The sequence below is a fragment of the Cebus imitator genome, unplaced genomic scaffold (assembly GCF_001604975.1).
Source record: "Cebus imitator isolate Cc_AM_T3 unplaced genomic scaffold, Cebus_imitator-1.0 Scaffold10, whole genome shotgun sequence".
In the NCBI taxonomy this organism is placed as follows: Eukaryota; Metazoa; Chordata; class Mammalia; order Primates; family Cebidae; genus Cebus; species Cebus imitator.
The window spans coordinates 1,647,931-1,662,757 of record NW_016107325.1 but is presented as its reverse complement, the minus strand read 5'-3'; the positions used below and the strand labels follow the sequence as shown (position 1 = coordinate 1,662,757).

At 41.0% G+C, this 14,827-nt stretch overlaps 1 protein-coding gene across 1 annotated transcript in view; it reads right to left on the bottom strand.

Moving 5' to 3' along the window:
• The window catches only part of GALNT5 (polypeptide N-acetylgalactosaminyltransferase 5), a 49,396-nt gene extending 44,146 nt beyond the window's left edge, over window positions 1–5,250 (bottom strand). Inside the window, exon 1 of the mRNA XM_017547204.2 lies at window positions 3,260–5,250. Coding sequence (XP_017402693.1) covers window positions 3,260–4,713 — 1,454 coding nt within the window. The 5' untranslated portion in view covers window positions 4,714–5,250. The remainder of the gene's footprint in view (window positions 1–3,259) is intronic.
• Window positions 5,251–14,827: the final 9,577 nt, after the last annotated feature.

Genomic DNA, 14,827 nt, shown 5'->3' with positions numbered 1-14,827 from the left:
AGAACTAGAGTAAGAGAAGTTGTCCTAGAAATCCCTGCCTGTCTCCTCTACCTTTTTCTTGTTGTTATTTTCTGAGACAATTTCTTATTCTGTCACCCAGGCTAGTGTGTACTGGCAAAATTTTAGCTCACTGCAACCTCAACTTCTCAGGCTCAAGTTATCCTCCCACCTCAGCCTCCTGAGTGGCTGAGACTACAGGCATGCACCACCACTCTTGGGTAATTTTTAAATTTTTGGTAGTGATGAGGTCTTATTATATTGCCCATGCTGATCTCAAACTCCTGGGCTCCAGGGATCCTCCAACAGATGGCCTCCCGAAGTACTGAGATTACAGATGTGAGACACCATAGCTGTCCTCTACTTCTTAATGGTAGCCTCACCATAGCACATCAGCTAATTCATCTGTAAGACGATGTTAACCACTACCTAGTTCTTCTCTTCACTGGGGGAAGTTGAATTTAAATGAATATACCAAATCAGTGGGTTTTTTGTTCAATCTGTATTCAATGAGCAGTTGTGATATGCCAGTTATGTGTGACTTTGTCTATAACAGTGGATTTTGGGAAAATGAATAGGTCAGTAAGGAAGATATTCTCCAAAACTCTTAAAATTTAAAGGTTGCAGAAGGATGCTACTCCGGCTAATTTTAAGCTAGCCCTCCTGTGTTTGTATAGTTGTTTCTCTGTCTCTCTCTCTCACACATACACACTCATTTTCCTTTTTTTTAAATTATACTTTAAGTTCTGAGGTACATGTGCAGACTGTGTAGGATTGCTACATAGGTATACACGTGCCATGGTGGTTTGCTGCATCCATCATTTTCTTATTCTATTTTATAACAATTTTCCCCTTATGCTGACTTTTAAAACTTGTTATCTTAAAAAATCTTATTGTGTGTGCTCCTGTAAGCAGCTACCTCAAACACTTTTTGAGCAAGGCTGAAAATAAATAAAGCCAAAGTAAAAAAAACAAAAAACAAAAACAAAAAAAACACTCCAACTCTTGCCAACCTGATGAATCAAACGTTTTTTGGTCGTATTTTCTTTAACCTTTATCTCTATGAATACATAATTTACACATATTTATAGTCAGGGAGTTTGGGTAAAAGAACAAAAAATGATTTATCCTCTTTCAAAGAAAAGGGCTACAAAAGGATCAAAAAATACTTTGGAAGGCCCCAGGTCCAGGATCTTTGGTAGTGGACCCCTGAGTGGAGCGCAGCATCTGCCAGGCAGCTTGAGAACACACCTGTATTTAACCAAGGTGGGTTATGTGATAAGTGGGAGGAGGCCTGGCCACATGCTGTCTGACTCATCCTCTCAAGCACACGTGTCAGTTTTTCCTGCAGTTGGGACAACCTCCTTCAGAAGACAGAGCCTGACTATAACTTTCCTGGGATGCAAGGCTCAACTTCTTCAGACAAAAGTATAGAAACTAAGAAGCCCTGGGAGCCGGTGAGCCTTCAGTGAGCCACACTGGTGATAAAATCATGATTACTTGCTTTGGACACCCCCACCCCGCCACGCACATGCTTTTCTCTGGTTTGGAACTGGAGTTTGCTTCTGTGCAGTGTCTGATTTCTCCCCAGACTCCCTAGCAGCCTGCCGGGTCAATAAGGGCATGTTAAAATGAAGCTGCTTTGACAGTTACTTTGTTTCCTTGCATTTTGTGTTCAAGGCTGGCATGCATAATCCCATGATACACAGGACTTTAGATTAGAGCTGGCCAACATAATTTTTAGGATCCTTTTTGAGGGGAGATTGGCAAGAGATGGAAGAGAGCACAGAATAGTTTTCAGCATGATTTTTAATCATTTCTCTACAAGGACTAGCTCTGTGACCACAGGCATTCTAGCTTCCCAGGGCCTCAGTTTCCTCATCTTTGAGTATGTCTGAGTTCTTCTCAAGGCTGTGATTATCACCACGGTGAGGAATGTGAATGGCACAGTGCTCGATCTAAGTAGTTCATGGCCGATAGCCATTTACTGATAGCTACAAGGTAGGGAACAACCTGGTTGTAGCCAACATCATAATGAAGAGACTCTTCTTACTAATATGGATAAAGCTTCCCTTGCACCTGCCTTCCTCCTAGTAACACTGACTAAAATGTAATGCTGACTGCCTAGATCACAAAGAAGAATTTTCTGCAGAAGCCAAACAGGGCCATTGTTTGCATGCCACATGTGCTAAGTCTCAATGTTGATATTCCCCCATCCAACTTCCTGGCAAATATTGTTCGACTCAGGGAACTGAGTTAACAGATATTCAACATACGGCTATAGAGTACCTTCACTTATCAGTGGGCCAAGAAAAAAAATGCCAGGAACCCAATTATATTTGAATCAGATTAAACATCTACGCTTTGATCCACCTCTGATGATAGAGTTATAGGAATTTAATTCTTGGAAGGACTGGTTCCTGAAGGCCCACTGGGCAGCTTTAGAACTGCATTACCTTGTGAAAGTGTTGTAACTTCTGAGCGCCCTCACCAGTGTGTTAATTTGAACCATAATTCCTGCCTCCTCCTTTCCAGGACTCATATGCAGTTCATCTGTATGTATGCAGGCTCTTGGTAAATAGTAAAACTCTTCAAACATAAATGTAAGTGATTATTATTATGCTTTTTATAACTCCTGTAGGTGTTTGCTGGTCATGGACTGATTGACTTTTTCCAATATTATTATTCCTATGTAACTGATCTCTTGAAATGTCTACCATTTCCACCTATAAAGGACTTTAAATTTTAGGGGGTAAAGTCACTTCTCTTGCTATTCTGGTTATCATTACTCATGATTAGGCAGAATTCTGGCTAAGATACGATTCCAGGGAGATCTAAGAAGAGTCCTTCTGTGTGCTTCCTTCCCAAATATATTCCTGACAGACTTGCTAATAATGAAAAGTTCCAAAATTGAGAATTCACTTCATTGTCACTATTCTAATGGAATTACACTTTAAGCTCTACCATTCATATATACATTATTATGAACTGAGTTCATCTAATCATTTTAATAGGTTTTCAGCAGAGGGAAGGAAATTGAACATGAGCTAATGGTGGGGACCAAAGTCTCAGAGAACGAGAAGTCTGATTTGAGAATTTTTCTCTGTGTAGCTGGTGAAATGTTTGAATGATATCCAATGGTTAATGTTTCCTTAATTCTCAAGGTGACCAAAAATCATGCAAAATTATCTAGCAATAAATCCTCTCTGCATAAGATCCAAAGGACTTGGGGTTGAGGAAAGAGAAGAGAAATAGGTCTTACCCAGCAGGTCTTGTGTCTTCAATGGCTCTATCCACTGGGATCAAATCGCTAAGGTAGACATTGAAGTTTCCTTCTTTCCATCTTCTTTCTGCCTCCTTCTCCTTTCCATGGGGGACAACTACAGGGCGCCCAAACTGCCCTGGAGCTTTTGGGTCCCTTGGAGAAAGTGTCACATCAATTCTTAACACCTGGTGCATCCCATGGTCTTCAGGTAAAAGGGCTTTTATATAAGTCTGGTTGTATTCTCTAGGGGGGTCCTTGGCAGTTATGTTGATTTTTTCTGGCTCTAGCCCCCCAGCTAAAGCATGGTCAGTTTGGGACAGTGGTAGTCTATGTGGAGCAAGTGAAGAGAAAGACATCTCACTTCTATTCCTGGAAATGTGTTTACCTTGGCTTTTACCCAGTACGTTAGGAAATATAATTTTGGTTTTAGAATTGGAGACCTCTTTGGGGTCTGTCTTTTGCTCTTCCTCTTTGGTTATAATCACAATGTGGCTTTCAGAGAAATTGAGTTTCTTTCCATGAGCCCCTCCAGCTCTGTCATTCTTTGACAAGCTTCCCAAAGGTGTCTCATTAATAGATTGCTTCCTTAAGCGATTTGAATTGACAATGAACTTAGAAAAAGGAAGACTCTTATTGACTTTGTGTTTACTTGCATTTACTTCTTTGCTCTGAGTCTCAGTTTTGTTTAAGGCTATGGCTTCCCCAGACTTCGGCACTGGTGTGCTGGCAGGGTGTGTCCTCTCTTTTGCTACTGCCTGTGATCGCTGTTTTGGTCTGTCAGTACTAAGATGGATGGTCACATTCAAGTCCCTTTCAGCTGCTAGTTTTGATATGCCACTGCTAGGGCTATGACTCTTCAGGGCCTCCTGTTTTAAACTGAGGGGTCCCATGTGTACTGATGTTGTAACTAATGGAGTTCCTTTTGCTGCTATGAGTGAGGTTTTTGGAGCCCCCTGAGCTGCTGTTTGCTTTGGTGTCCCCTGGTGAGAGGAGGCTTCAGGTTTGATTCCTCTCCCTTCTTTCTTCTGCTTGTTAGGAGTCATGGGGAGGGTCTGCAGATGTGCAGGATGCCACAATGGCACAACCTTGCCCCTTCCCAGGGCATTCTGCATTTTTCTCTCCCTCTGGGTTTGGTCCAGGTCAACCTCAACCCTGAGTACACTCGCCTCAGTTTTTCTAAAGTTCTCCTTGCCCCATGCCCCTTTTCCATGTCCCCTTAGGGCAGGTTTCATCTCTTTGATGCTGCTGTAAAAAATTTTCACTTGGTCTGGCTGAACTCTGAATCCTAACTGCTCCCTCCTCACGATGTCTTCCTTGATGACCCGAGTGTTGATCTCGCTGAATGAGAGGCGGAGAGCTGCCATGTCAAAGAGCAGCCAGATGACAGAAGCTATGAAGATAAATGCCAAGACTCGCCCACTTCCTCGGAAAAACTTTCGGATCCTGTTCATGGTACAAAGGTTTCGCTTGGAGCCTGCCCTCCCTTAGCCTGCTTACCTTGAGTGGAGAGGGAGCTGAAGAAGTAGTAGCAGCAGCAGCAGCAGCAGCAGCAGAGTTGCCAGAAAGTGACCCCCTCCCCTGAACACAGCAGGAAGCAGCCGTCCAAGGGGAAAGCTCAGCTCCTACTGCTTGTCAGTCTCTGCCTGCGTGGCATTTCACAGCAGAGCATCTGTGCCTGCTTGGCTGGCCCTGGCTAAGTTCTGGTAAACACTGGCCTTAGGTCACTCCAGGAGCAGTTGATTCCAGCCACGAAGCAGTTCAACATATCACTTGTCTGGTCCCCAGGAGCCCATGTCCACCTTCCTACAAGCCCAAGAAAAGGTGGGGGCCAGATTGAGGCTGCTGTTTCTCTCCTCCCCGTTCTCCGTCTGCACGCTGTAACTCAACACCACTTCTCATAAGGAAAACATTTCAAGCCATTACCCAGAAAACTTTATTCAGCTCTCACCTTCCGTGTTATGTGAGAGTGTGTGTGTTTTAAGGGTAATTAAAAAGGAAAAAAAGCTATCTAACTTGGAGGGCATGTGTTCCTGGTTTGTAACCCCACCTACCCTACTCCTGCTCATTAACCCTGTTGTACCCAGGTGCCAATGCTCTGCCTGAGGAATTTATCACTGAAGTTAACGTTTCAGCTTTAAGGCATAACAGTTTAAAGAAGGGGCTCGGTATATCCTGCTCACTTCCAGAGATGTATATGTTTAGTTACTTAGAGCCTTCCTTCAGGAGGTTTCAGTGTATTTCTTTGTAAGCCAACTACTTTTTTTTTTTTTGTGAATCCATCTGTTTTTATTATTATATTCAATAAACATAAACTTAATTTGTCATATTGCTACAAAAAGCTTCTAAGCACTTTGTTATCGTCTGAATGTTTATGTCCACCCAAAATTCATATGTTGAAACCTAATCATGAATGTGATAGTATTAGGAGATAGGGCTTTTGAAGGTGATTTGATTATAAGGATAGAGCCCTCATGAATGAGATCCACACTATTAGAGACCCCACTGCCTTGCCACTCCACAAAGTGATGGTATAATGAGAAGGTGCCATCTATGAACCAGGAAATGGGCTTTCACCAGATTACGAATCTGCTGGTGCCTTGATTTCTGATTTCCCAGTCTCCGGAACTGTGAGAAACAAATTTCTTTTGCTTATCAGTCACTTAGCCTATGGTATTTTTCTACAATAGCATGAACAGAGTAAGACACACTCTCAGTTTCAGTACTTATCTCGTCACGAACCAGCAAGAAACAGTTTGAGGACCACACCAGGACTTGGACCAGATTTTGAGTGACACTGGTTGACTGGTAGGGTAGTGGCTTCCCCACAGGCTTTTCATTAGAACCACTTGAAACAAGATCCCCAAAACTCTGATCTATTGATGAGAAAGGAGGTGGAGATGACAGTGTATTAAAAATATAAATATTTTTAACAAAGCTTCCCAGGTCTTTCAAATGTGCAGTTAAAGTTGAGAAACACTGGTCTAGAAAAAAAGGTCTCAATGTTGTTATTATTATTTGGTTTTTGTAACACTGCCCATGGGACATTTAATTTTAGGTGTCTACTTGACTGGGCTAAGGAACACCCAGAGCACTGGTAAAGAATTATTTGTGGGTATGTCTGTGAGGGTGTTTACAGAAGAGACTGGCATTTGACTTAGTGCAGTGAGTGGGGAAGAGATGTCCTCACCCAATGTGGGTAGACATCGCTATTTGGTTGAGGGCCCAGATAGAATAAAAAGGCAGAGGGAAGGTGGATTCTCTCTCTCTTAGTGAGCTGGGACATCTTTCATCTGCCTTTGGATAAGAAATTTAGGTTCTCTGGCATTGGACTCTAGGGCTTGTACCAGTCTGCCCCCCAAACCCCCACATTTCTCCCTAGGTTCTCAGGCCTTTGGCCTTAGATTGAGACTGATGCTATTGGCTTCCCTGGTTCTCAGGCCTTTGGACTCGGAATGTGCCATGTTACTGGCTTTCCTGGTTCTCCAGCTTGCAGGTGGCCTAGCCTGAGGTTTCTCAGCCTCTATAACCACATGAGTCAATTCCTCTAATAAACTGCCTCTCATTTATCTATCTCTATGAATCCTATTGGTTCTGTTTCTCTGAAAAATCCTGGCTAATACAGTCTACAACTTGTGTGGCGTTCCCTCCCTGACAAATAAAGTGCAGTCTAATAAAAACTATGCATTCCCAGAACACCTAAATCAGAATATACATTTTGACACTGCCAGTTATAAAGATTGTCTATAGAGTTTAAGAAACACTGCTCAGGACAACTCTTCTCCTCTCTGAGGAACTCTGAGTGATTTGTAGACAACACTGCTATTCATTTCTCTAGTGTGGGGAGGGTCTAGCTTCCATGCTTTGAGGTAAACTTAGGTTCCTAATGGCTTGGGAGGGGATGGAGATATTCCAATTCTTGATACTTACCCATTACCTTTTACAGCATTTGGCCTTTGCATCACGGGAGGGAATGTAGATAAATGCAGCTATGGTAACATGTTTGCTGAGTCCCTGATTCTCCTCTCTGTTCAATGCCTGCTCACTTCAACTTGGAATATCCACATGGATGGCAGCATCTATGGTTCACTTATTTCCTGTGTGCATCCCTCTCTCAACTTATCCATCATTCTAATATCTATTGGGTACGTTCCACAAATCAGACCATGTGTTGGGTGTTGAGGGACGCTAAGTAAAAGGACATAGTTCTTGTGCTTGAGAACCTCACAGTTTATTGATTGACACAGACAAGTAGGCATATGTTATATATTCCAATATGTAATAAGTAATATGGGAGAAATAATATCCTGGATTCTGTGGGGACAGAGCTTAGTTTTAGGAGGCATAGATGATTTTTGGATAAGCTATTCTTAGACTTGAAAAATGAATAAGAAAATAATTACCTTTGCCCATATTGTAGTCTGAGAAAATCAGTATTAGTTAGATGGTGAAAGGCAGATAAATTAGCAAAAGCATAGAAATGAAGAGACAGCATAGTACCTCAGGAGAGTCCCAAGTTTTTGAGAACTAGCATGACTGGAAACACAGGCTTTAGTGTTTTTCTGCATACATGTATATTTGTGTGTGTGTGTGTGTGTGTATATATATATGTGTGTGTGTATATACATGTGTGTATATGTGTGTGTGTGTATATGTGTGTGTATATATGTGTGTGTGTATATATATATGTGTGTGTGTATATATGTATGTATGTGTGTGTGTATGTGTACATATATATATATATGTCTCAAGCAGTTTGCTAAGTTCTTTCCATTGACTATATCACTCAATCCTCACAAGAATCTAATGGGAAGGAGAAAATTACAATTTGTAGTCAGCAAATGAAACCCTAGAGAGGTAAAGCAACAGTAGAGATTGGAGGAGTTGGGTCTCGAATACACGACTGTATGATACTGTAGTCCCTGTGCTTAAATAGCACACAGTACTGCTTCTCTAACTGTATGACCTTGCAGGCTAGATAATTTTCTGTGGCTACTGAGCAATTAAAAAAGCCCTGTGCTTTGCAGGTTAATGTGAGAATATTTAAAAATGGCTTAAGTTATTGTTATGTTGAAGTTACTCTGTAAATATTGGCCACTACCATTCATATTGTTGCTAATACTTTGCTGTAATAGGAGTGTCAGGTGCATGTCAGTGGCAGTATACCAGCTCTTCCCAAAAAACAAGTAGAAAACTATTGACTAACGTGATGCTGGCAATGGGGAAGAAATATATCTGATTATTTTGTTTTATTCTTGCTATTCTTATTTCCTTTAATTGTAGATTTAACCAATGACAGTTGTTCACTGAGAACTCACTACATGCCCAAAACATGAAGTAGGTGACGTTGTCTTTGCCCCAACAACCTTAAAAGTCCCCTCACTAGAACACCATGAGCAAAAAACAGCACACATATTTAGCATCCACCTTCCAAAATAAAGTGAGAATTTTTTTAGTATCATGGAAAAATGGTTTGCATTACAATATTGTTTTAAACATGAAAATAGAATGCTTTAAAATTATTTTACTTGCATGATTCAATCTTGTCCAGCCACCATCCCACCCCAAATGGCAGTTGGAATTACTCAAATGTCTTTTAGGAAAGTCAACACTTGTTATATTCTATGCTTAACAGTTTAAAACACTGCTTGAAATATATTCTCGTTTCCATATAAGTTTTGTCAGAGAGTTCTGATTTCTTTTTATCCCTCCTGGGGATTTCTTTTTTATCCCTCTTGTGAATCAAAACACAAATTACTTGCAACAGGTGAGCAACATGTCAAGAAAATTAAAAGGCAATCTTGGCTTACATATCATTGGTAAAGCAACATGTTAATCTGGCTTAGTCTTCAATCTATCTGACATACAATTCAGAATGAGATATGAAGAATAGGTAACAGAGTAGGGAAACATTGGTTAAATATCCTAGAAATGGAGGAGTAGATTGAGTTGTCAGACCTGATCTGAAATACTGACTTGGCCATTAATAGCATATGATCATGTATGTGTCATGCATCACAAAGCTCGTGTAAGGTTCTCTTCCCAGCCTCTTTCTGGTCTTTTCCCTTGTGAGTTTATGATAATCTGTGATGATGGTAGAAGTTTGTTATAAGCCGTACCACTGACTCAACACTATGGGTCTTCAGGGACTCAGTAACAATTTCTGTGGCTCCTATAGCTGTACATTGCTCTCCTTTTTCTTCTCTTTTCTGACACACATGCTGTTTCACATCTCAGATCAATGAATTGTATAGGTTAAAAGGAATAGAAAAAAAAGGATACTAGGAAATTCTACCTTTTCATTAACACGCATATTGTCCCTTATATATTGGTAAATGATGGTGCTTCTAAAATTTTAATTGGATTAATTTTTATGTTACCAGCAGGAAACTAAATATGTAAGTGGGTTGTTTATTTGAGGTACCCTATAGTTAGGGAGCCTGGCTTGTCATCCCAAGTGGTAGAATGCGAGTAGCTTTGGCTGGTCAAATTTCTCAAGGATCTGCATATACTTAGTTGGAGATGATATCTGTTTGAAAATCTAGAGTTATGAATTAGCCTTGGGAGACATTTGGAGACATTTGGTTTATTCCAATTATCAGTCTGACTCCAGCTTGCAGTAAAAATCTAAAAACAGACTTTAGTTTCTTCTGTAAAATGGTTACAATAGTAGGAGGACTTGCCCTCTATTCTGTTTTGTTGTTGTGAGGATACTCATATTAAGAGCAACCATTCATTGGGAATTTACTGAGGGCCTGCCAGTAGTCACTTGACATTATCTCATTTAATCCTCAACGTTTGATTTTCACAGACTAGATCATAAACTGTCCAGCAAAACAGATCTTCATAAAGTTAAAGTGAAAAGTATATCTATGTTATATTCTCATGGCAGATGTCTTTGAATCATCGTTAATCAAGCAGGAGCTCAGTAAACACTGTTTTATATCTAGCCTTAAATCTCCCTGATGAGAATACAAAATCTTAGAAATACCAGTTCCAGCTCTCTGGCTTTGCATCTAAAGTTGCTTTCTCTGGGTATTTGAAAGTTTCTTGACTATGTGAGCATATCCTGAGTAACTAATATCTGTTTTAATTTATGATATTTACTCAACTACTCACTCCTAAGTAAAAAGAAAGATGCAAAAAGGAAATTAATTTAGACATATATTTTGTAGAGAATAACGATTATCCATAGATGCATCACCGAATTTCTTTTTTTCCAAGTTTTGCTGACTATAATTGACTAATAAAATTGTATATATTAAATGTTTAAGGTATACAACATGATTTTTGATAACCTTATACATTATGGTATGATTGCATCAATGAAGCTGATCTCCATCATCTCACACAATTATCTTTTTTGTGTGTGGTGAGAACATTTAAGATCTACTCTCTTAGCAAGTTTCAAGTATACAATATATTATTATAAACTATAGTCATTGTGCTGTACATTGGCTCTCCAGAACTTATTGATCCTGTATAACTGAAACTTTGTATTTTTTGACCAATATCTGCCAACTTTCTTTATCCCCCAGCCCCCAGTAACCACCATTCAACTCTCTGCTTCCATGAGCTCACCTTTTTTAGCTTCCACATATGAGTGAGATCATGCAGTATTTGTTTTTCTATGCCTGTCTTATTTTACTTAGTGTAATGTCCTCCAGGTTCATCCATAGTGTTGCAAATGATGGGATTTTCTTCTTTTTAAGACTAAATAACATTCCTCTGTGTGTGTGTGTGTGTGTGTGTGTGTGTGTGTGTGTGTGTGATGTCTATAGGTATGTATATTGTATTTTCTTTATCCGTTCATCTGTTGATGGACACTTAGGTGAATTCCATATCTAGGGTATTGTGCATCGTGCTGCAAGGAACATAAGAATGCAGCTATCTCTTCAAGGTACTGATTTAATTTCCTCTAGATATATACCCAGAAGTGTTATTGCTGGGTCATACGGTAATTCTAATTTTTAGTTTTTTTGAAGAAACTCCACACTGTTTTTCATAATGGCTGTAGTAATTTACATGCCTACTATCAGTGTACAAGTGTTCCCCTTACTTCACATCCTTACCAACACTTATCTTTTATCTTTTTCACCATAGCCATTCTAAAACATATGAGGTGTTATCGTATTATAGTGATTAATGATGTTAAGAATTTTAAAAATATACCTGTTAGACATTTATATGTTTTCTTTTGAAAGAGTTCTACTCATTTTTTTGCCCATTTTTAAATCCAGTTGTTTTCTTGATATTGAGTTGTGTTCCTTGCCAATCAGTAGGAGCCCAATAAACATGGTTATATATTTGAGATATTAACTCCTTATCAGATGTATGGTTTGAAAATATAGTCTCTATCGATCCAAGATGGTCGTTTAGAAACAGATCAGGATTGCAGCTCCCAGTGAAAGCGCAGATGGTGAGTGGACGCTGCATTTTTATTGCCCACAGACTAGGAAATTCCTAGGTGGAGGAGCCCCACAGGTCCCCAGCGCAGCTGTTTCGGCCAGTGCAGCTGTGTCGGCCGGCATGGCCCCGCCCAGCTGCTTTGTCAGTACCCTGGTGCAGCGGTTCTCTGTACAAAATACACTGGTCTGGGTGCCCTTTTGGCTGGCAATTGGAGGCACAGGAAGTCGCCCATTCATCTGTTTAAAAAGGGGACTGAATAGGGAACCAGGACAGTAGATTCCAGGGCAAAAAAAGCACCACGAATCTCAGTGCCGCTGTTTAAGCCAGCGCAGTGAGTTGCCGCCCGGGAAAACACACAGATCCCAGAGCCTCTTCAACAGGTGACTGGAACACCAACTTTAAAAAAAAAAAAAGCTCTGAGGCAGGGAGCCAGGCGAACAGGCTCGGCTGGTCCCACCCCCACAAAAGAACAGCAATCAGAAACTCTCTGGATTGAGAGTTTCACAGCAAGTGCAGCTGAACCTGGGAAGGTCCAGCTCTGTGGTGGAGGGACATCTGCCATTACTGAGGCAGCCTGCCACTACGGAGGTAGTCAGCCAATGCTGAGGCAGCCTGCCGTTGCCAAGGCAACCTGCCATTGCTGAGGCAGCCCGCTGTTGCTGAGACAACCTGCCATTACAGAGAGAGTCTGCCAATACAGAAGTGGGCCACCATTGCCGAGGTAGTTCTAACTACACCCATATAAACAGGACTGCAGGGAAGTACACTCGGCAGTTGGGCAGAGCCCACAGCAGCTCAGCAAAACCTCTACAGGCAGACAGTGACTAGGCTGCCCCCTTGCTGGGCAGGGCAGCTCTGAAGGAAAAAAAAAAAAAAAAAAGAAGGCGGCAGCATAACGGAAACTCATAAATAAAGCCCTAAATCCCTGGGACAGAGCACCTGGGAACAAAAAGCGGTTTATGAGTTCTGCTGCAGCAGACTTAAACGTACCTGCCCAGCAGCTCTGAATGAACAATGGAGCTCACAGCTCAGCATTTGAGCTCCCATAAAGAACAGACTGTCTCCTCTAGCAGCTTCCTGACCCCTGTATATCCAAAGAGCCACCTCATAAAGAAGAGATCAGACTGACACTTGGTGGGTATCCTTCTGGGACAAAGATAGCAGAAGAAGAAAACTGGTAGCAACTCTTACTGTTCTGCAGCTGCTTCAGGTGATCCCCAGGCAAGCAGGGCCTGGAGTGGACCTCAGCAGACCTACAGTGGAGGGGCCAGACTGTTAGAAGGAAAACTAAGAAACAGAAATAACCTCATCATCAACAAACAGAACATCCACTCAGAGACCCAATCTGAAAGCCAGCAACTACAAAGATGACAGGTGGATAAATCCATAAAGATGGGAAGAAACCAGTGCAAAAAGGACGAAAACACCCGAAACCAGGACACCTCTCCTCCTACAAGGGATCACAGCTCCTCACCAGTAAGGAAACAAGGTTGGATGGAGAATGAGTGTGATGAAATGACAGAATCAGACTTCAGAAGGTGGGTAGTAGGAAACTTCTGTGAACTAAAAGAACATGTTCTAACCCAATGCAAAGAAACTAAGAACCTTCAAAAAAGGTTTGACAAAATGCTAACAAGAATGGACAAAATAGAAAGGAATATAAGTGAATTGATGGAGCTGAAAAACACAACACAAGAACTTCATGGAGCATGCACAAGTTTCAACAACCGAATTGACCAAGGAGAATAAAGGATATCAGAGGTTGAAGATCAACTCAATGAAATAAAATGGGAAGGCAAGAATAGAGAAAAAAGGGTAAAAAGGAATGAACAAAGCCGCCAAGAAATGTGGGACTATGTGAAAAGACCTAATCTATGTTTGATAGGTGTATCTGAATGTGACGAAGAGAATGAATCCAAGCTGGAAAATACTCTTCAGGGTGTTATTATCCAGGAAAACTTCCCCAACCTAGCAAGGCAGGCCAATATTCAAGTCCAGGAAATACAGAGAACACCACAGAGATATTCCTCAAGAAGAGCAACCCCAAGGCACATAATCGTCAGATTCACCGGGGTTGAAATGAAGGAGAAAATACTAAGGGCAGCCAGAGAGAAAGGTCAGGTTACCCACAAAGCGAAGCCCATCAGACTCACAGCAGATCTCTCAGCAGAAACCATACAAGCCAGAAGAGAGTGAGAGCCAATATTCAACATCCTTAAAGAAAAGACTTTCAACCCAGAATCTCCTATCCAGCCAAACTAAGCTTCATAAGTGAAGGAAAAATAAAATCCTTTGTGAACCTCTAAGTACTCAGAGATTTTGTCACCACCAGGCCTGCTTTACAAGAGCTCCTGAAAGAGGCTCTACACATATAAAGGAACAACCAGTACCAGCCACTCCAAAAACATGCCAAATGGTAAAGAGAATCAACACAATGAAGAATCTGCATCAACTAATGGGCAAAAAATCCAGCTAGCACCAAAATGGCAGTATCAAATTCACACATAACATATTAACCCTAAATGTAAATGGACTAAATGCCCCAATCAAAAGACACAGACTGGCAAATTGGATAAAAAGCCAAAACCCATTGGTGTGCTGTATCCAGGAAACCCATCTCACATGCAAGGATACACAAAGGCTCAAAATAAAGGGATGGAGGAAGGAAGATTTACCAAGCAAATGGAGAGCAAAAAAAAGCAGGAGTTGCAATTCTCATCTCTGATAAATCAGACTTTAAAGCAACAAAGATCAAAAGAGACAAAGAAGGACATTACATAATGGTAAAAGGATCAATGCAACAAGAAGAGCTAACGATCCTAAATATATACACACCCAATACAGGAGCACCCAGATACATAAGGAAAGTTCTTAATGACTTACAAAGAGACTTGGACTCCCACACAATTATAGTGGGAGACTTTAACACCCCATTGTCAATATTAGATCAACCAGACAAAAAATTAACAAGGATATCCAGGACTTGAACTCAGACCTGGACCAAGCAAACCTAATAGACATTTACAGAACTCTCCACCCCAAATCCACAGAATAGACATTCTTCTCAGCACCACATCACACCTACTCTAAAATTGACCACATAATTGGGAGTAAATCACTCCTCAGCAAATGCAAAAGAACGGAAATCATAACAAACAG